At 51.4% G+C, this 21,975-nt stretch overlaps 1 protein-coding gene across 2 annotated transcripts in view; it reads right to left on the bottom strand.

Moving 5' to 3' along the window:
* Positions 1–21,975, bottom strand: part of ZBTB16 (zinc finger and BTB domain containing 16) — a 189,621-nt gene that overhangs the window by 4,053 nt on the left and 163,593 nt on the right. For both annotated transcript variants that reach the window (XM_079928308.1, XM_079928309.1), the window contains exon 5: positions 3,609–3,779. In XM_079928308.1, the coding sequence (XP_079784434.1) occupies positions 3,609–3,779 (171 nt within the window). The remainder of the gene's footprint in view (positions 1–3,608; positions 3,780–21,975) is intronic.

Here is a 21,975-nt window from a genome sequence, read left to right as displayed (position 1 = left end):
AGGTGAAGACTTCAGCTACTTATTTATTACAGGAGTGAAGGCACAGACAATAAAGACAGATTGATCACCCCAGACTTTGTTCATGAATATTTAAATATCGCTGATTCGTCCTGTCACTGTAATTACAATTTCTCTGGGCTGCACCTCCACCAGCCATCGTTTATGGTAAAGAATGGCCCACTGTATTTCACTTGTCCCTCTGCAGATGCGCGGGGCTGCCAACCGTGTAATGTCCTCTGCATTTCATACATTTTCTTCAGCCGCTGAAGGTTTAAGTCATCCACAATGACCTACGTTTTTTCATTATCCCCATGTCAAACTGCGCTCGTGCCTGGGCATAAATTGTCCTTCTCGTTATAGACTTGCATGCCTGCGCCTTCACTTCCTCTTTCAAATGATATTTTACTCTCTTCTCTCTCTCCCCTCCTCAGGCTGCTAACGAAACCTCCCCCTTCTCGAACGCAAGCCCCTGCACCCTCACCCATTCTCATCTCTTCTGATGGCTCTGAAGGGTTTTTAAGGCTCTGTGGGGAGAGGACGCTGCGGTCTGCTCCCTGGCGGGCTCTCTCACGGGTGGAAGGTTTGCAAGATGCTCCGAGGGTGTAGACGGGTGGGTGGGAGCGCTTCCATCGGAGGGGTAGGATGCAAGAAGCTCAAAGAGCAAAGGCACTCTAGGGGGCCCTGCCCTGGGCTCAGAGGAGAGCCTCCACGTGCAGATCTGGGGATGAGCGGATTCCTGAGTTCCAGGCACCTGCCCGCGCCCTCGCTGCTGGGGCTGTGCAGACTGGCCCGTCCCCAGCCGCCAGCCCCATCCAGCCCCAGGGAAGGAGAGGCCCATGCAGACCCTGCTCCTAATTAGCTGTGTGTCTAACAGAGGGAGGGTTGGTCTGTGCACGCCTGGGCCTGTGTGCCACTCTCTCTGTGTGTAGACGTCTGCACACACAGCCCCGTCTGACATCCGACTCCCCTCCTTACTGAATCGGCAACGATTACAACTTTAATCAAGAATTCGGTACCCTCATTAAGATATAAATAAATAAATAAAGCAAGGGCCACGTGAGACTTCAGAGGAGCCGGTAATGAAAACGTACATCGGCAGCCACACGGTGGGTTGGGGGGTGGGCACCGCTGTCTGTCTGTGCCTTTCCCCTCCAGAGGGGGGCCCTAAGAGTTTAAAAAACAAAAGGTTAAGGCAGAGAGGTTGGTTTGATCAGATTTTTATGAATTTAATGATGAAGTGGATCACATGTGACATGAGTTTAAATATGAAAAGTCTCGAGTCAGCCCAGGGAAAGGAATAAAAAGTTAGGGGGGGAGAAAAAAAAGACACCAACACATACACACACACACACACACACACACACACACACGGATTTTGAAACATGGCAAGCACCTGGCCTAAAATCCTCACCCCGTGTCAATGTTGCCATAATGTACACAAAACTGGCTGCAGGATTCAAAATCCAATTTGTGGTGGGTTGATTAACTCTGTGGCCTTTTTAATGAGCTTGACATTAAGTACAGGACAAACGAGACTAATGAGAGCCCCCCTCGGGCTTGCCCAGTGCACCTGTGACCCCAGCGGTCTGTCCTCACCTGGTGGCCTCCCTGGCACTGTGGCCAAGCCCAGTGTCATCCTTCCCACCCCAGCCCCATCCTGTCGGCTACTCAGCTCCCCCACTCAGCACAGCGGAGAGTTTATTAGACGATGCGCCATGTGAATCAGGGATCCATCAATGCCGAGAGCGCGGCTGGACTAACCTACCCAACACAGCTGCTGATGCTCAACGTCCGGCCGCAGCAGCAAGTGGGCCAAGAACAAGGGAATATTAATGAGGCATCGTGCGGGGTGTGCTCAGCCTGGGCGGGGCTGTGCGCACAGGGCCTCACTGGTGTGAAATCCATGGGTGTTGGAGTATGCTCCATGTTTCCTAGGTCAAAAGCAAGTACTTCTCCTAAACGATGTCTGGAAATACTCCCTCCCCATGGATCTGAGCCATGACTGACACAGGGGCCGGGGGCATTTTGATATCTGAGCTCTCAGGAGCTAGGGTGGGCAGGGCAGGGCGTATCCTGGGTGGACTTAGCAGGACTGGGGTCGTTCCAGTCACATGAATCCGACTGATGGGGCCCAGCAGAGTGCTCAGAAGTGGCTGAAAGGTAACTGGCCACCTTTGATAAGGCTGAACTTGGGGGCCCAGTGGGGGAGGTGTTGACAGGAAGGTGCATGTATTGGGTTGGCCAAAAAGTTCGTTCGGGTTTTTTCTGTAACATCTTGCCGAAAACCCAAGTGAACTTTTTGGCCAACCCGATACCTGCAGGGGATGCTTATGCGGTCACTACAGAGAAAGCCCTTGTCAGCATCCCTTCCTCCTCTGCCCTTCTTGTCAGGCCTTCCCCTCGGAGACCTCCCCTTGTCCGAAGCCAGCAAATCTAACAAGTTCTAAGCAAATCTGGTGATGCTAAGGCAATGTGCTCCCCTGCACGGGACAGCATCCGGAAGCAGGAGTCCAGGCAGGCTCCTTGGCGAGGATGCCTACTGCGGGCAGGCCAGGCCAGCTCGGTCCCTGATAAACAAAGCCCCTCCCGTATTCAGCAGAGCCTGCCACTGAATCCCAGAGCATGATAAGACCCAAGAGTGAGGAAAGGGTCCTGCCGATGCTGTCATGAGGCACACAGAGTTTTTTATACCCTCTCCAGAAGACATGGGAACATACCCTGTTACGTACTCAGAAAGAGAGTCTGCCTCTCTGTCTCCCTGGCTCCATCACCCACCTCTCACCCCAAAAGCAGGACAGAACACACACAAGCAAAGACACATGCAGACTCAGAAACAGGCAATCCTTTATCCATGTACAGCCAGAGAAAGGAAGGCTTTCAAGTCACCCATGACCTTGCTAGAGGGTCAGGGGCCGCTGCAAGGAAGCAAATGCCTCCTGGCTCTCAGGACCAAGTATCCCAGCCCAGACCCCTTGACTCACAACTACTCTCCTCCCCCAGCACCTCCACCTGGCTAAGCAGGGATGTTTCATGGCTCACTGTTTATACGACCTCACTGTCTCCCCTAAACAGGGCTAAGGCCCAAGTATAGAACGTGTGCTTCTGTTACTGGGGAATAAGCAGGACCACTTCTGCCACGTTCCCTTGAGAGCCCAAGGCCGACCTCAGGAGTGTGTGTGCACAGTGTGTGTGTGTGGAGGGGGCCAGCAGTGGGAGGGGGAAAGGCAGAGACAGAGACCAAGAAGGCAGGTTTTTCTCAAAATTCGTCTTGGGTCCACCTGCATCAGCATTCCTGGGGAATATCTACTAATAATGTTGAGTCTCGGATGCCACCTGTCCCCACTGAATGGAAGTTTCTGAGCATGGGACCCAGGAGCCTGCATTTCTAATGAGCACCCTCTCTGCCGGGCACAGAGATGTTGAGAACCAAAGGTGCCCAGGGTGGGACAGGATAAGAACCGTCCACGTTGACCTGCACCTCGGAGGCCCCTGCATGCCCGACGCTTGAGCAGAGGAGGGCTGAGGGCACCCCCGCCAGATGTGTTTGGAGGGAAATGCAGACAGTGGTTCCCAGAGACTCTGCCCTGCCCGTCCCCGGCCTGGCCTACCTGTGTGTGAGCGCAGGTGGCGTTTGAGGGCTGTGTGGCTGGGGAAGGTACGGTTGCACTCGCTGCAGATGTAGCTGCGCACGCCCGCGTGGACCTCCATGTGCTGCTGGAGCGCACTCTGCGCCTGGAAACGCTTCCCGCACAGCAGACAGAAGACAGCCATGTCCGTGCCTGCAGGACACAGCGGGGGAAAGCCTCAGGGCTGGACACAGGCCTTCTTCACCCAGCTAGGCTGGAGCCAGAGCCAGCGGCAGGCCAGCACCCCGGGCAAACCCAGAGGTGGTGCAGGCCACGCGATGCTGCTGGAGCCCCCGCTGTGCGGCTCCAACGGTGGACAGAATCCACTTACTTCCTGCCCTCATGGAACCTAAAGTCTAGTGGGAGAAAGACATTAATCAAACACATCAGAGCAGCAAATGAGTCTGCAATCGTATGGAGGTCTGTGTCAAAGGCAGGGTACCAAGAAGGCATCTATCAAAGGGACTTTCAGAGCCTGGCAGAGGAGGCGGGGCATCAGGCCGGCCTCTGTGAGGAATCACAATAATGGAGATGACACATGCCAGCCGTCGTTCAAGTGTAACTTAAAAATCCCATCTCCAAAAGGCGGGCTCTGCATCCTCACCCTTCAGGTAAGCAGAAGGAGGCACAGAGAGGCTGAGTTACTTGTCCGAAGTAGCACAGAGCTCACAAGCAAACAGGGCTGGGATTCAAGCCCAGGCAACCTGGATTCGATCCGCTCCTAACGCGAGCTACAGACCCGATTCTCTTAACCACATCTCCATTCATCAATGCGTACATCTTAAGGGTCCATTCACTCAACAAATATTATTTTAGTATCTTCTATAAGGAGGACTCTCTCCTTTGGCCCTGGGGATGTAGCCACGGAAAACCGTACCAAGTGCCTGTCCTCATCATAGATGTTACCCAGCACACTGGGCCATGAGGAGAGCATTCCAAGAAGATGGAATAGTATCTTTGAACTGGAGAAAAACGTGACGGGTCAGAGGATAAGACAGAACAGGTCACCTGAGGATGCAGAAAGTAGAGCAGAGGTCAAAGAAGTAGGCAGGGCCAGCTCGTACGGGGTCTTGAAAACCATGTTAAGATCTTTAGGCTTCATCCCAAGACCAACGGACAACTGTCAAGGGATTTTAAGCTAATGAGGGATGTGAGATTTTCATTTAACTCTGTCTGGTCGTTCCCTGCGCTGATCAGAAGCACGGGTGGGTACCCCATGGTACCCTACAAAGGCAGGCTGCCATTTTCTGTCTGTTATCAACCCCCTTCCTGATGCTGCTCTGGGACCATGGCCTTACGGGGTTCAGCACCACAGAAGGAAACATCTAAACCTTCCAAGGACTCACCAGTAGCTCCTTGTCTACCGTTTTGGATTCCATTTCCCTAAGCGTGTCAGCCCCCTGCCCCGGGAGGCTCCCCATCCGCTCGTCTCTCTTTGCCGGCATCTGGGCATTATCACCTGTGGTCAGCCCAGCGCTGCCTCCCCCGTGTAGAGGACACAAGCAAGAAAGGGGGGCAGGCCCAGTGCCTGGCAGCCCAGAGTGGAAGGTGGAGCAGAGCTTTGGCTGTGGCAAGTCGTGGGCTGCTCAATGTGGCATCAGGGAGCTCCCGGCGGAAAGAGGGTGACAAGAAGGACAGCACAGAGCGCCTGTGGCCTCCGGGGTCCATCAACAGAGATAGCAAATGGAAGGCCCGTTCTGGACAACTCAGGCCCATTCATGGCTGGGTTTGCAATGAATGGACTGGCGGGAAGGCAAAGACGGCCTCTCATTCTCCCCAGCCCCCCACCCCTCACAGCACCTTCAGCCATGCTCATCACACCTGCAGACAGACATCGCCTGCATCCAGGCCCAGGGAAGGCTGAGCAGGGGATGTGGAATATCAGCAAGGGCACAAATTTGCTCCTGGACTCAAAGAGCAGACGGGAAGGGGAATACTACAGGCCGTGTGCTAGGTGCTCTATCTGTTGTCATCTCGTTTAAAACGTGCAAGGCAGGATTCTCGTGCCCCTTTGTACAAATGGGAAAACAGAGTGATTAAGTAACTTGCCTAAGGTCACACAGTTAGAAAGAAGCAGAGCTGGGATTGTTAAATGCTTCAGTATGTCTGATTTCGGAAATCACAGGGCTGGGCTCATGTCTCCCTCTGGATCTGCCACCCGTCTGCATGGGCTTCTCTGGGAAGAGGCACAATAATGACACCAGCGAGGCAGCTCCAACCCAGCTGGTTCAGGAGCCCCAGTGCATGCAGGGCCCACCCTAGCAGCAGCTGGAGAACCTGGGCCAGGAGGCGTGCGGTGGAAGCCGAGTCACAAGGCAAAGCTCTCTGAAGCCTTCCTACTCCACTGGGCGCCAGCAAGACCTCTGCAAGGTACTCGGGTGCGGGCCCCACTTGACTGAGGGGGCGCACTGATGGGAGCGGTCTGCCCAGCAGAAGCAGACGACGGCTGACAGTGGGTCCTCAAAGCCCAGTCGGGCCTGGCCAGCCTGCCCCAGAATGGCGTCCATCTGCAGCATGTCCTGTGACGTGGCACGTTGTGGCTGCTTCATCCTGAGGGCCCCCAGCACCAGCCCCCTCTCTGGCCCTAACCTCACCCCACAGAGAGTCCTGATGAAGCCAGACATCAAACATCTGCCTTTTATCAGTAAGACGGAGCAGGCTTCCTGGGCAAACCACGCCCTTTAAGAGCCCAGGTTTCTCCTTATGCATCCTCCGAAGTCCTCAGTGTGGAAGGAATCTGCATCAGAGGGAACATGAATGACATTCCCAGGAGGACACCCGAGCCTAGAAAGCCAGGCCCAGGGACTTCCCTGGTGGTCCAGTGGTTAGGACTCCATGCTTCCAATGCAGGGGGTGCGGGTTCAATCCCTGGTTGGGGGACTAAGATTCCCACATGCCTTGTGGGAAGGATGGAAGGGAGGGAGGGAAGGAAGAAGGGAGGAGAGAAAGAAAGAAGGAAGGAAGGAAGGAAAGAAAGAAGAAAGGAAGGGTGGAAGGAAGGATGGGAAGAAAGAAAGGAAGGAAGGAATGAAGGAAGGAAGGAAGGAAGAAAAGAAAGAAGGAGGGAAGGCAAGGGAAGGGAAGGGAAGGAAGAAAGAAAGGAGGAAAGAAGGAAGGAAAGGAGGGAAGGAGGGAAGGAAGGAAAGAAAGAAAAAGAGAGAGAGAGATAAAGAAAGAAAAAGGAAATTGCATATACATCTTTTTAAAAAAGCCAGGCCCAGAGGAGCTCTGAGGGTCAGTACCACTGCAGGGCAGACTGAGAACCCTGCAACCTCACCCCTTCCCGTCTTCCCAGGGCCCCAGAGCTGCCCCACTATGTGGTCTCTTCTTCTCAGGAATGGCTGAGCCCATTTCGTGTCCATTCAGCTGACTCGGTGAATATCACCTAGCGTAGGCACTGTGCTAGGTGACAGGAGGGATGCTGAGATCAACCAGAGAAATAGGGTCCCAGATTAGTGGGGGACACAGACAAGCCAACGACCAGCCAGAGGATAAGACAGGCTGATGCCAAGAGGGCTTCGGAGAATCTGAGTTAGGTTTTAAGAAATGAAGTGGACTGAGAAGCCAAGGACAAGAATGGGGCACGGGAGCCAGGCTAGAAACCCCACAAGCAAATTTCAGAGCAGGCAGGGGCAGAGGACAGACCCTGAGGATGAAAATGAGTAGGGAAGGTTATGGGGGTTTGGATGGCAGAGGGCCGCATCACCTGGTGGGACAGATTAGATTTCATTCCACAGGCAACGCAGTACCACGAAAAGAGGGGGTCGGGTGCTAGCCTGATCCAACCAGTATGTGAGGGCAATGCCCCTGGGGGCTGCAAGGGCACCAACAGCAGTGGCAAGTGGCTGAAAGCAGGGAGGAACATGACGGACTTCTGTGCTACCACTGGAGGAGAGTCGGGACCAGTCTAGGGTAGGGGCTGGGAGGACAGGAGGAGGACTGGAGAAGTGGAATCCAGGGCAGTGGCAAGACAGGACCCTCAGCCTGGGCTCGAGTCAGGAAGCGTGATGCATTTGAAGTCCTGGACGCCAGCTCTGTACCTTGGTGACAAGTTTAAAGTTATGCAGTGACCACCTGCAAAGGAAATGCTACAGTGTCCCTACAGTGGTCTCTCTCCCCTTCCTGGGACATCCCACAGGGCACAGGGGCTCTCCCTGGCCACCGAGACACTGCCCCAGGCTCAGACATAAAGAGACGGGGGCTCTGAGACCCCACATCCACTCTCCATTCTTCTGTTTGGAGACCAGCAGCTGAGAAGGTGGAAAAATATTTTTAAAGGAAAAAGGAAAGAGCGGGGGGAGACACAAGAAAAGCTATTGGTGCATGCAAGTTAAGAATCTAGAGACGAGATTTGAGTTATTAAACAATTTGCCGTAGTTTCTGCCTAGCTGATTGTTCGCATGTATGATGAGTCAGGGCAGATTCTATTACACTGGGAGATTAAGCAAATAAATGCTAGCTTTTGGAAACACATTAAAATGTGGGGCTATGGAAATAAAATTATCTAGAAAATTGTATTAGCAATTCATTAGCTGCAGTGAGATGTTCGGCGAGGCAAGGGGGTCCGGCAGTGTTAGTGCTCTGCTTCCTTCAATGCCTGAGCCCCTGAGATGCTCACTGCTCCTTCCTCTGCTGTGGGGAGACCTCATGCCTGATACCAGTGGGGAGAGGGAAGGAGCCTCCACCGGTTGCAAAAGACATTCAGAAATCAGATGGTCAACATGCCACAAGGGAGACCAAAGAAGCACATGTGTCCTGGCTCTGCCACTTACTTGCCTTGTGACCAGGGCAAGTTGCTGAACTTCTCTGGACCAGAATTTGTCCGTCGTTTGACACATTGCTTGTGGTTGTTGAGAGCATCCAATGAGATACCCAAGTGAAAAAGCTTTTTAGCTATGAAGCGGTAGCAAAGCCAATACCAGCCCAGACGATGCCTTTGTCTGAATTAGAAAATCATGCCTCTTCCTCTGGGCAGACGCAGATCCTCGCCTGGGCACACAGCTCTGCAAGCAAAGACGGCTGGACTCCAGCCTCCATTTCTCCCTCAGCTGGGCATCCTCCTGCAGTGAACAACCTGGATACAGATCATGGCCGCCCTCCACCATACACAAGCCTAAGTTGTCTTCTCGACTCTGGGCTGCTTCCTCCAGGGACTGACCCTAGAGAAGGCATCTTGGATGAGTGACACCATTTAGGACTCAGTGCCAAGAACACCTTCTTCCTCTGAGCCCTCATGATTCCAGCACAATTATTAAACCCTTTGTTGTACTGATTTTTGACATTCAGCTCTGTCTAGTAGATGGTAAGCCCTCCAAAACGGGGACTATTTTCTTCACTGTTATATCCCCCAAGATAAAGCACAGGGCCTGGCATATAGTAGGTGCTCAATAACTGCATGTTGCATTCAAGAATGAATAAGGAGCTGAGGGACAATCACAAAGGACAAAGGGGGGAAACAGGGTGGGGAAAGTCATGGTACAGAGCGATGGATGGCTAGAGCTGGGGGAAGCCCAGACCAAATGCAGCCATTACCGGGAACTTCCAACAAGGCTCTCCTTGGAAGTTAGTAATGCCCAGTAACCCCCAGACAGCTGATCTCGTTGGGGCCTCTCTTGTCTGTCTGGTGGGCTGAACAGGACTCCCCGATTCTGGCTTCGTGTCTGAGCTCTGTTGCTCAGAAGCGACGACCCAGCCCATAGAAAAAGGACCAGTTTTACCACACCATGCAGTGAAACAGAAGACCCTGGTTCTAGCCCACAGGTGCAGCCCTTCCCAGCTCTGTGACTCTGAGCCAGGTAGCTGCTGCCCTTGGCCTCATTTCTTCATCTAGGAGATGGTATTCATGAGTAAGCTGCCCTTTCCACTACCAACTTCATAGTGCTGTTAGGAGGCAACTGGCAAACATTATTGAGTATGTAAACCCTACAAATGTACTGTTTTCAATCAATCTGTAAATTTCAGTGTAAATCAGATACATCAATTAGCCTTGGCCCAAAGAAATAATTCACCAGGTCAAAGAACGGCGCTTCCTCTGCTCTTCTGAAGAATGAATGGGGCTCAGTGTTAGGCTGGACCCCAAGGGTGTCTGCCTGAAGGGAAATTACACTAGAAAGAGGGAATGGGTGTGGCAGGGTTGATGGAGAGAGGTCCCAGGTAACGTGCAGAAGGGCCATGCAAATATCTGTACCCTCACTTGCAGCCATTCTATCTGGAGATGGTGACCCCACCATACCCACCTTCCACCCCCAAGGGCAGCATAGCCAATCTTGGCTGCAGGGCATGTACCACTCACAGATTCCCAATTTAAAACAAGTTTAATTTTAGCCAAAAAATGGGAGAAAGCCAAGGCTAGGGCGGAACAGGAGGCAGGAGGGGTGACACAAACCCAGGGTATTTATTTCACCCAGGTGATGACTGGGTCTGAAATTATGAGACACAAAAACCCTCATGTTGACACCTGTGCCATTTCCATACCAATTAGCTCTTTAATAGAAAGGAAGGAACAGGACCAGAGGGGTACACAGCCGGAGAAGATGTTCAGGGGCTACACCTTCTTGGAGCAAAAGGTTCTTATTATCCCTAGATATAAGCAGTTTCTTAATCAAAAGAGCAGAGGGATCTAAGTATACTTGGGCTTTTTTTTTTTGGTAAGCCGGCCGTGAGTGTACATGTGTGTGCGTGTGTCCTTGCACATGGACCAAGGATGGGCTTCTCTTGTCTAATTCCACCCAACCTCACCCAAGAAAGGAAGAGCTGCTTCCCCGCCCCCCTGCAACTTCTTCTTTCCAGAGGAAGAAAATATCATATTTAGGAGGTGTGAAAACCGTGACTTAAACTGGAACCACCTTCCCCCTCCAAATCCTCAGACATGCCTTCCTACTTCCTCTGACTCTCAGGATTACTCCTTCCTAAGACACCATTTCCAGTCCTGGGAAGCCTTGTAACCACACACCAAAACTGTCACAGAAACTGCCACCTCTTCCTCTTCCCCATCCTTCTCTTCCTTCCCCCCAGGTCATTGCTAAAAAAGTGGCAGAGCTGCATCATCCGCTGTGCAGGAGGAAAAGACAGACAGAGACAAGCAGCCCAGGGCTGACTCACACCGAAGGCAGGAAGGCTCTGTCTGCATCTCAAGAGACTGGAGGTGGTGGCGAAGGGGGGACAGGCCAGGGAGCAGACGAAAGGAAGCAAAAGCTCAGCTCATGACATTGGCAGGGGTGCCTCCCTTTTCATTCCTCCTGTGCCATCACTTAGGGCTTGGCTCCTTTGCAAGGGATCTACTGAAGAAAGCGTCAAGCCATCCCTCTCTAGCTCTCCTCCTGGGCATAAGGTGCAGCATCATTCGGGATGAGTCCTGAACTCCCAGCCTTCCTCAGAAGGCTAGCTACATGCACAAGGAGGGCCCAGTCTACCCAGCCCAAGAAAATGTCAGCCCGCCGACTGCGCACCCCACCCCGGGAACGACAGCTGCAGGAGAGTGGTAGACAAGTCCCCCTGTTTACTGCCTACAGCCTCTCTCCCGGGAAGGGTAGAGAAGGCTGAGAAAACATCTCTGCAAGGCTTGCCTCAAACCAAATTAGCCACAAGTGTGTGCTCCAGTGCTTGTCTCCTACGTATAGTCACCTACTGCTGGAGCACTTTTCATCGTCTGCTCAGTTATGTCTTCCCAGACCAAGCCAGGAGCTAAAAACCTTAGCATCTAGCCTTCTTGTCAATTTCAGTCTTGTCAATTCCAGTCTCCGTATCCAGGCCTCCCTACCCCTTTTTCCTTTTTTTCTTATCTGCTTAGAATCTTGGAAGGCACCCACATATCAATATAACCTTCTATTTCCACAAGGGAAAGGGGGAATGTTAGCGTTTTACATCAGTAGTCCAGGGAGCAGAGAGTTCTCAATGAATAAACAAATAGGGAGGAGCCGGAGTAGCTGATTCAAATTTGTTTTAAAACTAAGCCATGTCTCAGAGCACACACCTGTGCATGTATACACACACGTGCACACACACACACACACACACACACTTGCTCACACACCCCTCTCAGTCAGTCTCTTGGGGAATGTGGCCACAGCCTCAGGCGGCAGCAGCTAACAATGCTGGCTCCCAGAAGCTGTGTATTTGTTTAGCAGTGAGCTGCAGACACAAGTGCATTTCATTACTCGGCACCTCCAGCTACAGTAAACAAATTTGTCAGCTCACTAGCTCATTAAGGTGCACCCCGGACACGGGGGATTTATTGAGACCTGCACAATAAAAGTAACCTGAATGGATGTACTAATTTTGTCAATCACTCCAACAAACGAGCCAAAGAGGGGGAGAAACTGGGGGAAGGGGACAAGAGCAGGGGTGGAAAAGAAAGGAAAAGAGGTAAAAAGGAAGAAGAAAGTTGAGTTTGGTTTGCAAGAGAGGGTTAACGGGTTAAGATGGGGCCAGATCTGTGCTTTGCTGCCTGGTTACATGACGGCCTCCCCGTTCCATCTACCTCACGCTGGGCCACGCTGTCCAGGGTGCATGGGTCCCCTGGTGGGACAGTGTCAAGGGCAAACTCAATGGCAAACCAAGTCCCGCATCCCTGGCATCAGAGAGGGAACTAAGGAATCGAGGATGCAGAGCCCCCCTGCAGAAAGTAGCAGCAGCCTCCGCGTCAGAAGAGACGCATTGCCTCTCCTGGAATCTCCCACCCATTCCACAGCCCCTTCCCAGCCCAGCTCCCGGACCCTTCCAGCCATTCCAGAATGAATACAAACGTCCACCACAAGAGCAGAGGGAGGAAAAAGGGAAGGGAGACGGTGTGTGCGTGTAGTGGGGGGTTTGGGGTGGAGAGTAAATCCGGAGAGGTATGCAGCCCTCTGGTCTGTAACTTTCAAAATGACAGCAGGGCTGGGGCAAAGGTCACGGGGTCCAAGGCCTTAAGCACCTCCGCCAGCTGTGGCAGTGCGGCCCAGAGCCCGCAGGACGCCTGCCCGTATAAATCAGCCCTAAGCAGCACCCGCTGGGGGCGAGGACAATGGGCCCACACGGGGGTGGGAGGCAGGACAATGGGGCCTGGCCAGTGCGCAGGCCCGGAACAAATGTGCCCTGGCACCACGGGGGCCCCCATTTGTGAAACTAATTGGCCCACGATTGAAAAATTGGACCAACTTCAACAGCCCTGAGTGGAGAGGGGCGGCCCGCAGTCCCTTAACCTAGCCCAGCTCTGCAGAGCCTGCCCGGCCCAGCCCTGGGGGTCTGAAATGGGAACGGCTCTCAGGTACTGCCCACTCTGGCAGTGGGAGATGGGACCTTTGAGATGGGGCCGCCTGGGAGAGGAGCGGGTGGTGGTGGGCTGGTGCGCCTCTTGCTGCCTTGAAGTACCGGTATCCAGTTTCTCCTCCCAAGAGGCAGAGAAGGACTGAGCTCCTCAGTTTCTCTACACTGCTTGTTCTGTAGGACTAAAGCTCAAAAGACAGAGGCTGGCACCTGTCTACCCCAAGGGTTCCTGAAACCAAAGGACTCCCAGCTTTCTTCCTTTGGGGGTAGGTGGGTGAAAATAAACACAGAACTACAATGGGTTCCTTCCTCAATCCAGCCTCCCTGGCATGTGTTCAGCTCTGTGCCCTTGGCCTATAACCACTGCGGGAAGCCTGCAGCTCTGTGCAAGGCTGCGTGAGAGCTGGCCTGTAAGAAGCTGGTCCTGAGACTTCTGGGAAAGAAGCCCTGGAATGTGTGATGGGAAGTCAGTATGGTGTGTGAAAGGACAGCCCAGGGTAATCGTCCCGCCATTGTCCTCTTGCCCTACCCTTTCCTGTGACTTCTCACTATTGGCTCCCAGTTGAAGAGGACTGGAAGAGTAGAAAGCACTGGAGTCTTCAGCCGGAAGGCCTGTCCTCAAGTCCTGGCTCAGTGGCCAACTTGCTGTGCACTCTCAGGTAGGTTACTGGACTTCTCTGGGCCTCAGTATCCTCAACAGAAAAATGAAGGTGGAAGTAAATGATCTTGAAAGGTTCCCCCCATTCTAACAGTCAATAATTCTAGGCCTATTTGAAGAGGATGCAAGAAGACTGAAAGGGCTTTCTCCCACTGATATGCACTTCAGGCATCTCTCCTTCAAAATATCACTTGATAGCCTTCTTTTAGTTAAAGAGAATCTCAGGGCGCCACTGGGAACCACTGTCTTTGGCTCACAGAGGGACAGTCCCAGGAGAGACACAGAAGAGATCTAAGCTTGACTGATCATTTGCTTTGGCCGATCCAGGTCTCTTCCTCTGAACCCTCAAGCAGCCCTGAGAGACAGGGTGTTTAGAAAGATAGGGAAAGCAAGACTCGAGAGAACCTGCTAGGTCCTTTCTCTCAAGGGGCCACCAGTTACCGGCTAGTACCTCCTAGACCTGGCCATACACCCAGAAGGGCAATTCTTTTTTTTTTTTTTTAATTTTATTTTATTTACTTATTTTTGGCTGCGTTGGGTCTTCGTTGCTGCACACGGGCTTTCTCTAGTTGTGGCGAGCGGGGGCTACTCTTCGTTGCGGTATGCGGGCTTCTCATTGCAGTGGCTTCTCTTGTTGCGGATCACAGGTTCCAGGCGCGCAGGCTTCAGTAGTTGTGGCACATGGGCTCAGCAGTTGTGGCTCGCGGACTCTAGAGCGCAGGCTCAGTAGTTGTGGCGCACGGGCTTAGTTGCTCCACGGCGTGTGGGGATCTTCCCGGACCAGGGCTCGAACCCGTGTCCCCTGCATTGGCAGGCAGATTCTTAACCACTGTACCACCAAAGAAGTCCCAGAAGGGCAATTCTTGAGTCACTGGGTCTGAGGGTACCTGCCTGCCTCTCTGTGCTGGGCAAGGGCCAGGTGATGGGGTGGGGAGAGGGGAGCAGGGGCTTTCTCTCCCCTGCCCCCAGCCCCGGGATGACAGAAAAAAACAACCAAGATGATGGGTCAGAGAACCAGACCCCCTGAATCCAGCGGCCTCATTTCCTTAGCACGTTGCCCAACACACAGTAGGCACTTCAATTTTGAGCAGTGTGTCCACAGCATCACGAGAGGGCACTGAGGTTCCGCCTGAAGATGAGACCCAATTTCCTTACTGTACAATAACTTATTACCAGGCCTCTCCCTCTCTCGTCTTCTTTAAGCGTACAAGACACTGTCAATAGAGAGTTCATCTCCCTAGATCCAGGCATCCCCAAAGGCATCCTGAGGTGCCTGGGCAGGAACTGGAGCCCAGGAGAGGGGTCGCTGGAAAAAAGATAGCAACTCAGCTGGGGTCCTATCTAAAATGTCCTGTAAACCCCAGTGTATTTCAGAGATGAGAAGGAGACCCACCTAGAAGAGAAGGGACGGACAAGGAGACAGGCAGACCTTTGCAAGACAAAGACCCAGAGACAGGATGGGCTGGGGAGGGGAGCAGGGGCTGGGGGAGACAGAAATTCAAAATAAAATGAAATACCGATTGTTTCAGAGCCATTAAATATCAGACAAACATTGGGCACTGAAAAGAAAAACTACCCCATATAAATAAACAAAAACAAACCAAAAAAAGAGAAGGACATATTCATTTTACTGACATTTTAACGGTTCCTCTCCTCCCCCCCCCACCCCCCACCAGAAGATGATTACAAATTAAGCAGCATTTAAATGCTTTTTACTGTCGACAATTAAAAGGAGGGCTGTGAGCCTGAGAGTGTGGTGGCCATTCATTCCCACGGTAACCAGGCTATCTGAGGCACCTCCAGGCCTACCCTACTGTACCGCACACAATGGGCAAAGAGGGAAAAGTCTGCACACCATGAATTCTGCAGGACGTTCAGAAGCAAATTAAAATATAAAAAGCTCCTGGCACAAAGATAGATACCAAGAGTGAGGGCTGGGCAGGCAGGTCAAGCTCATGGAGTTAAAGTCTTAGCAACGGCAGAGTTTAAGCACAGCCTGATTACACCTTATTCAGGGCTGCCTTGCATTTGGTTTATGTACTGTGTGTGTGTGTGTGTGTGTGTGTGTGTGTGTGTGTGTGTGTGTGTGTGTGTGTGTGTGTGTGTGTGTGTGTGTGTGTGTGTGTGTGTAGTACAGGAAGGATGAAGGGTGGAGGTGGCTTTTCTGGGGACAGAGAAATAAACAATTAAGAGAGCCCAGGAGCTCTAGGCAAGACCCCAGACCCCAGGGAATGGGTAGAGGACACACCAGATGCCCCAACCTGGGCTTCACAGTGGGCACTGGCCCACCCCTCCAGTGCCTGAGCCATGGCCTTCTCTGCTGGACCACAGGTAGGAACCAGGTGATCTGAATTTCACTCTGGTGAGAGGAAAGGATTTCATTCCAGGGTGGACCAAAGAACAAATTTTAAGTTTCCAGAAACGGACTCTTTCATTGCCCACACTAACCCACCCAGCCAATACCTCCAATATTCATGTCTTTCTGAAAGGCTAATCGACTCCATGTTGGGTCTCAGCAAATTTTATTGCTAGGACTCTGTGTTAGCCAACTTAAAATGGATTCTAAGAACCCATATCATCACAGGGACCTTTTAGAATAATGAAAACTCACCCCCAGGATAAAGGGGAGAAAAGCAAGGATTAAAAAAGAAAAGGAGTGTGGCATGGGGAATATGGGCTGTAGCCACCAATTTCCTTTTCAGTCCTTCGGAGACGAAGATGCAAAGCAACAGAAGTGAGCTGGCTACCAGGTGGAGGGCGGCGAGAGGAGGCTGGATTTAGAAGGAGCTGGGTACATTTCTGTGCCCGAAGTTTAATATGCAGGAGGGGCGACACAGAAATAAAAGAGACACGTCCCCTTTAAAAGGAAATATAATTTACAGTGTGCAGCCAGGCGGCCCATAGTTTCAATCTCGTTTACTATAGAGAAAACTCTGCTAGCTGTTCTCTATCCCACAAATCCGATTTAATCAGACAAGCCAGCCAGCGTGGCTTGGAGTAAAAACGGATAATTAGTAAACAGAGAGCTACTCCAGTGCTTCATTGGCATTCGAGTTGGGCTACTGTGTCGCATTTAAAATGCAGTCTGATGAAGTTTACAAAATCAAACCATTTGTTACTCCTATTGAAGAGGCTTCAGGCCACTTGCAATTAAATTGGAATTAGTGCTCAGAATGAGACACAGCAAATTCATACTAAAAAGGGATCTGACTTTGAGACATTTGACTTCACTTCAACAGTTTCTGTGCGAGTGTGTGTGGGTGGGTGCTACTAAAAGACTCCTCACTCGCCCCGACTCTGCAGGGCTCCCCAACTCGTGAGCTTGCCCCTGACAACCTGCTATGCTCTGGGCTGGCTTCGGGGAATGGGGCACCGGGGTGGGGGGAGGGGACAGACAGCTGACACTGGGGAGCCAGGCCCTGCATTCGCACCGAGAAGATACTGTACTAGGGAAAATGTGTCCACAAAGGACCATATGGCTCCCTTCTGCACTGAACCTTCGGACAAGGGGTGGAAGGGGGGCGGGGAAGCTGCCAGAAAGCACTTCCAGGGGGCACCAGCCCCGCCCACCTCAGACAGCAGGCTGGCAGCTTGGGGAGAATGGGGGCACCTTCCCCACCCCCACCCCCCCACATCGGCTGGGCTCCTGTGATGTTCCTGCCTGCCCTCCCGCAAAGCCCCGTGCACAAGGAGGGTTTCTGTCACCATGTCCTACTCATGAAAACACTCCTGGTCCCGGGCACTGCCCTTCTAGGCAGAAAAGGTAGGGCCAACTGTCTTGGCGGGCCTCTTAACCCTGAGGCTGTGAAACCCCCAAGCAATCCAGGGATAGAATTCAGGAGGTTGGAAAACTTGGAGGGTAAAAATATTACATGTTTATTTTTACCAACCTCTAACTGAAATTTAGCTGTTCCTTCCATGGGGAATGAAAGCAACAAAGCAGTCAGATGAGCCGTGCCTGTGACTTGGTCACCCACAGACAGCTAGACATTTTCATACCACATTGGAAGAAATGTTGCAGTTACCTCGAAATATTTATGCAAACTGTAGGTAGCTGACCACTGCTTAAGCCTGTTAACAGGGTAACAAAGAATCACACATATACTATATTACAAATGGTTTAAAAATATTTTGTTATCCTACTCCTCACCTTATGCCTCTGAAGACATTATCCTGAGGAGGGGTTCATAGGTTTCACCAGATTTCCCAAGGGGCCCATGGCATGAAATGTTAAGAATTCCTGGCCTAAGGGCTCGGGAGAGGGAGGCGGAGTTATTGTTCAATGCTGACAGAGTTTCAGTTTGGGAAGATGAAAAAGATCTGTGGAAGGATGGTGGTGACAGTTGCACAACAATGTGATCATACTTAATGCCACTGAACTGTACTCTTAAAAATGGTTAAAATGGTAAATTCTATGTTATATATATTTTACCCAAGTAACAAAAAGAATGCTTAGTCTCAGCTGGTCATAAGTTACTCGTACTTCTACAATCCCTCTGCTGCCCAGAAGTACAGAGGCTAAAATCCAGTTTCATTCCTTCTAAGTGTTTCTCTCTGCTGTTTGGAGGAGAACGGAACCTCAGGCTCCGTGGAAGCAGGCAGTCATCCTGCACGGGTCCTGGAAAGGGCACTGCAGGAGGTCCAGGCTCACTGCTCAGCTCTGTGGCCGCCAACTAGCCTTGGTGGAGTTGCTTCAAGTTCAAGGTTTACCATCTCCCTCTCCCCATCAGAACAAAAGCTGCTTGAGAGCAGGGACCTCATTTCTCTTATACACTGCTGTGTCTCTTGGACCTGACAGGTGTTCGATGAATCTTTACTGGATGGAGGGACGGATGCACGGGCAGATGAAGGATTAAACAAATGAATTTTCTCTCTCTGGCCCTCAATCTCATCTGTGACATAAGAGGATAGGCTCCGTGATCCTTTAAAGCTCCTACAGGCCCCATGGGGTTCCATCTGCTCACCAGGCTCCCCTACCTATTGCCCCCACTTTTCCCTCCAGAGCGCAGCGCTCGCAAGTAGATAGCAGGTGGTGCGTGTGCACAGGTGGGGGACGGGCTGCGGCAGGAGCATGCCTGATGTGGATACCGAGGGTGATGGGCCACTGCCCTCGGACCCCACGACTTTCCTCTGGACCTCAGGCACTGCCACATGGAGAAGAAACGGGCTGGTGATGACACTGGGAAAGGGAGGACAGTGAATTTATAGACATGCTGAACGGACAGGCAAGAAGAGGGAGGCACGGAGGCCCGAGGAGGAGACCTTGATGGAGTATCAGGCAGCATGGAATGGCTTTCAAAGCCCAGAAGGAGGAGGTGGTCCTTTTTGCTATTCAGGGAGGGTGGGAGAGAAATTTGCGGTCAAGAACAAAAACCAAAACACATTGTCCACTAGCCTTTCCCACTTCCCCCAAACCTGGAACTCCCCTCCTTCCAAGTAGGCTGTGTACCTGACTCACTAAATCTTTCCCCGGGAAAGGAGATGGGGTAGCCGTCCGGCAAACACAAGCCGGGCCTCAAGCCCAGTTTAGGTAGTGTGCATGCTCTTCAGACAACGGATGGGCAATCTGGTCCTCGCCTGCCCATCCCCGCACGCGCACACACACACACACACACACACACACACACGTCCCTTGACACCCTGAAGGAAGGTCTGGAGAGAAACCGCAGCCTCACATTCTAAAAAGGAAACACAAAGTGACATGTCACTGAGTGGTTGGGGGTTCTCCTTTCTCCTGTGTGGGTTCCGTTTCCTAGGTGCCTCCCCTTTCAGTTCCTCCTCTGGAGTTTCTGGGCCAGGACTGGAGCGTGAGCTTGGCCCCAGAGCAGACGGGAAAGCCGATGGCTGACTCTCTCAGGCCACAGCCAGGTGCCCAGCACCTTGGTCACAAAGAGCCCGAGAAGACACCTCTGTTCTATTTATCCAACACTAGTGCCACTTGATGGCCAAATCTTCCCATCCGTTCTCTTTCCAATTATCTTCATTTCTCTTTTTGGGTGGCAGCACTCCTATTCCCCTTGGGAGACAGCACTGGTGTCACTCTTAGCACCGTTCACTCATGCTCTCGTGCACTCACACACCCAGTGTTTGCGTTCCAATTCTGCATAGGCATCACATACCAAGGCTTCGATGTTAAGAAGACACTTCTTGCCCCTATGAAGCTTACAGGCTAAGAAGAGCAGAGCAAGAAGCCTGGACTCTGAAGTCAGACAGAACCTGGCTCTGCCACTTACTTCCTAGCTAGAGAATCACATGCAAATTTCTTAATATCTCTGGGTCTTGGCTTCTTTATCTTTATTAGAGTCATAACACCCACCACGCAAGGTTGCTGGGAGGATTTGAGATAATATATGAAAGTGTCTACCACAGTTGCCAGATGGTAGGGAGTGGAGAAATGGTAGCTTGTTAGAAGAGGGATCCAGGGGCCTGGTTGAGGGCCATAGAGAGACAGGTATGTAAGTAAGTGGGTCGTGGTGTTTGAACTTAGATACCCTGAAATGAGCAGGCCCACTCCAGGAGATGCTGATACAGAACACTCCAGGCCCTTCATCACCAGTAAGAGCTATTCCTCTAAAGTATTCAACTGAAACCTCCTTCCCACCCTCCCAGTCACTCTCACCAGAACCATTCTCTGATCCCTAACCACTCCCAGCATGTCCTTCCTTTCCTTGCTTCTTTCTCCATCAGCCCATACTTCATGGCCCGTGGTTCAACTCCCAGCTGCCTCCTGGCCAATTCCTGAACTCCCTTGCCCATTATCCTTCCATTGTACCAACCCTGCCAAGTGCTAAACTTGGGTCAGTCTGACTCCTGGTCTCCTCTACCCCTAGAGCTGCCTACACACACTGCCTCTACTTCCCACGTGCTCATTCACTCCTCAGCCCACCATGTCTCATCCCTGCTTCCATCATTCCTTGAGGACCAAAACTGTTCGTCTCTGATAACCAATGACCCCCAGGTCACTAAATCCAACAGACGTTTCTAGTCTTCCTCTTAGGGGACTTAACAGCAGCATTAAGATTGATGACTACTTTTTCCTTTTTGAAACCTCTTCCTTTAGCTGCATGACACCACACTCTCCTGGTCTCCATCCTATTTCTTCCAGCAACTCCTTCTGAACCTCCATGATGCATTGGGATTGTCCTGGAGGGCACAGTGTGTTGGAGTTCCCCTGGATTCTGTTCCAAGCTCTCCTCTCTTGCTCTCCACTCCTGTTTTGTAAACTCACCCACTTTCAGGGCTTCAAGGATCATTTAGATGCTGATGACTCCAACATTTACATGGCCAGCAAGTCTCTCTCTTTCCCAAATCCCAGACATAACTGTGTATCCAAATGCCTCTTGGATAGGTCCCCACTGGATGTCACACAGGCCTTACTACTGTGATACCAAAACTGTTCATCTTCTTAACAACAGCAACAATAAAGCTCTGCTTCTCCTCCTGTGATCCCCATTTCGGTAAAGAGCTCCACTGTCACCCACTGGGCCCCAAACAAGAAAAGGGGCCATCATCCTTGATCTCCTTTCTCTCTCACCTCCCACAACAGATCAATTATCAAAGTTCTCCAGCCTCCTAAATATCTTCAATTTTTTCCATTTCTTATCCATCCCCACTGCAACTACACTGGTTCAAGCTACCATAATTTCTTGCCTAGATTACGGCAATACTGTCCTAACTAATCTCCCTGCCTTCAGTTTAAACCCCTCCAATCTATCCACAACTGTGTAGTCCAGGTCATTTTTCTAAACCATCATTTGATGTCACTCTCCTGACTAAGACCTTTTAATGGCTCCCCATCACTCTCAGGAAAAAGGCAGAGCTACTTAAAGTGGCTTCTGGGGTCTTTCACATGTAATACCCATCCATCTCTCCAGTCTCAGGTCTCAGCCCTCCTTCCCTCTCCCATTTTCAGTTCCATGAATCTACCTTATTCTCTCCCAGCATGGGCATTGACCCACATTGACCTCAGCCTGTCCTTCTTCCCTTCCTCCCCCAGTACCCCATTTTCTTTACTCAATAACTTCTCATATTTCAGATGACACCACCTCCAAGAAGCCTCCCCAATTCCCCATGCAAGTTGGAGGCCTACATGTGTGCTCTTATAACATCTGATGCCTCTACTATAACAATATTTATCCTGTATATGACTTGCTTACTTATCTCTCTCCCTTTAAGACACGAGCGCCATAAGGACAGGAATTCTGTTTTGCTTACCACTGTATTCCCAGAGCCTAATATACTACTAGGTACACAACGGGTGTTCAATAAATATTTACTGAATGGATAAACACATGAGTACATAAAAATTTAACCTATTAACATCTCTGTGAGTTTGGACCACAGTCTTTGGCAAGTTATGATTTCTAAAGCCCAAACCATTAATATTTGACTCTTATCGACTTCAAGTAAACACGCCTCCTTACCCTCTCCAGCTACCCTGCCACC

Source organism: Stenella coeruleoalba (genome assembly GCF_951394435.1).
Source record: "Stenella coeruleoalba genome assembly, chromosome: 8".
Classification (NCBI taxonomy): Eukaryota; Metazoa; Chordata; class Mammalia; order Artiodactyla; family Delphinidae; genus Stenella; species Stenella coeruleoalba.
The sequence above is the reverse complement of the archived record's forward strand: the minus strand, read 5'-3'. Positions and strand labels throughout refer to the sequence as shown.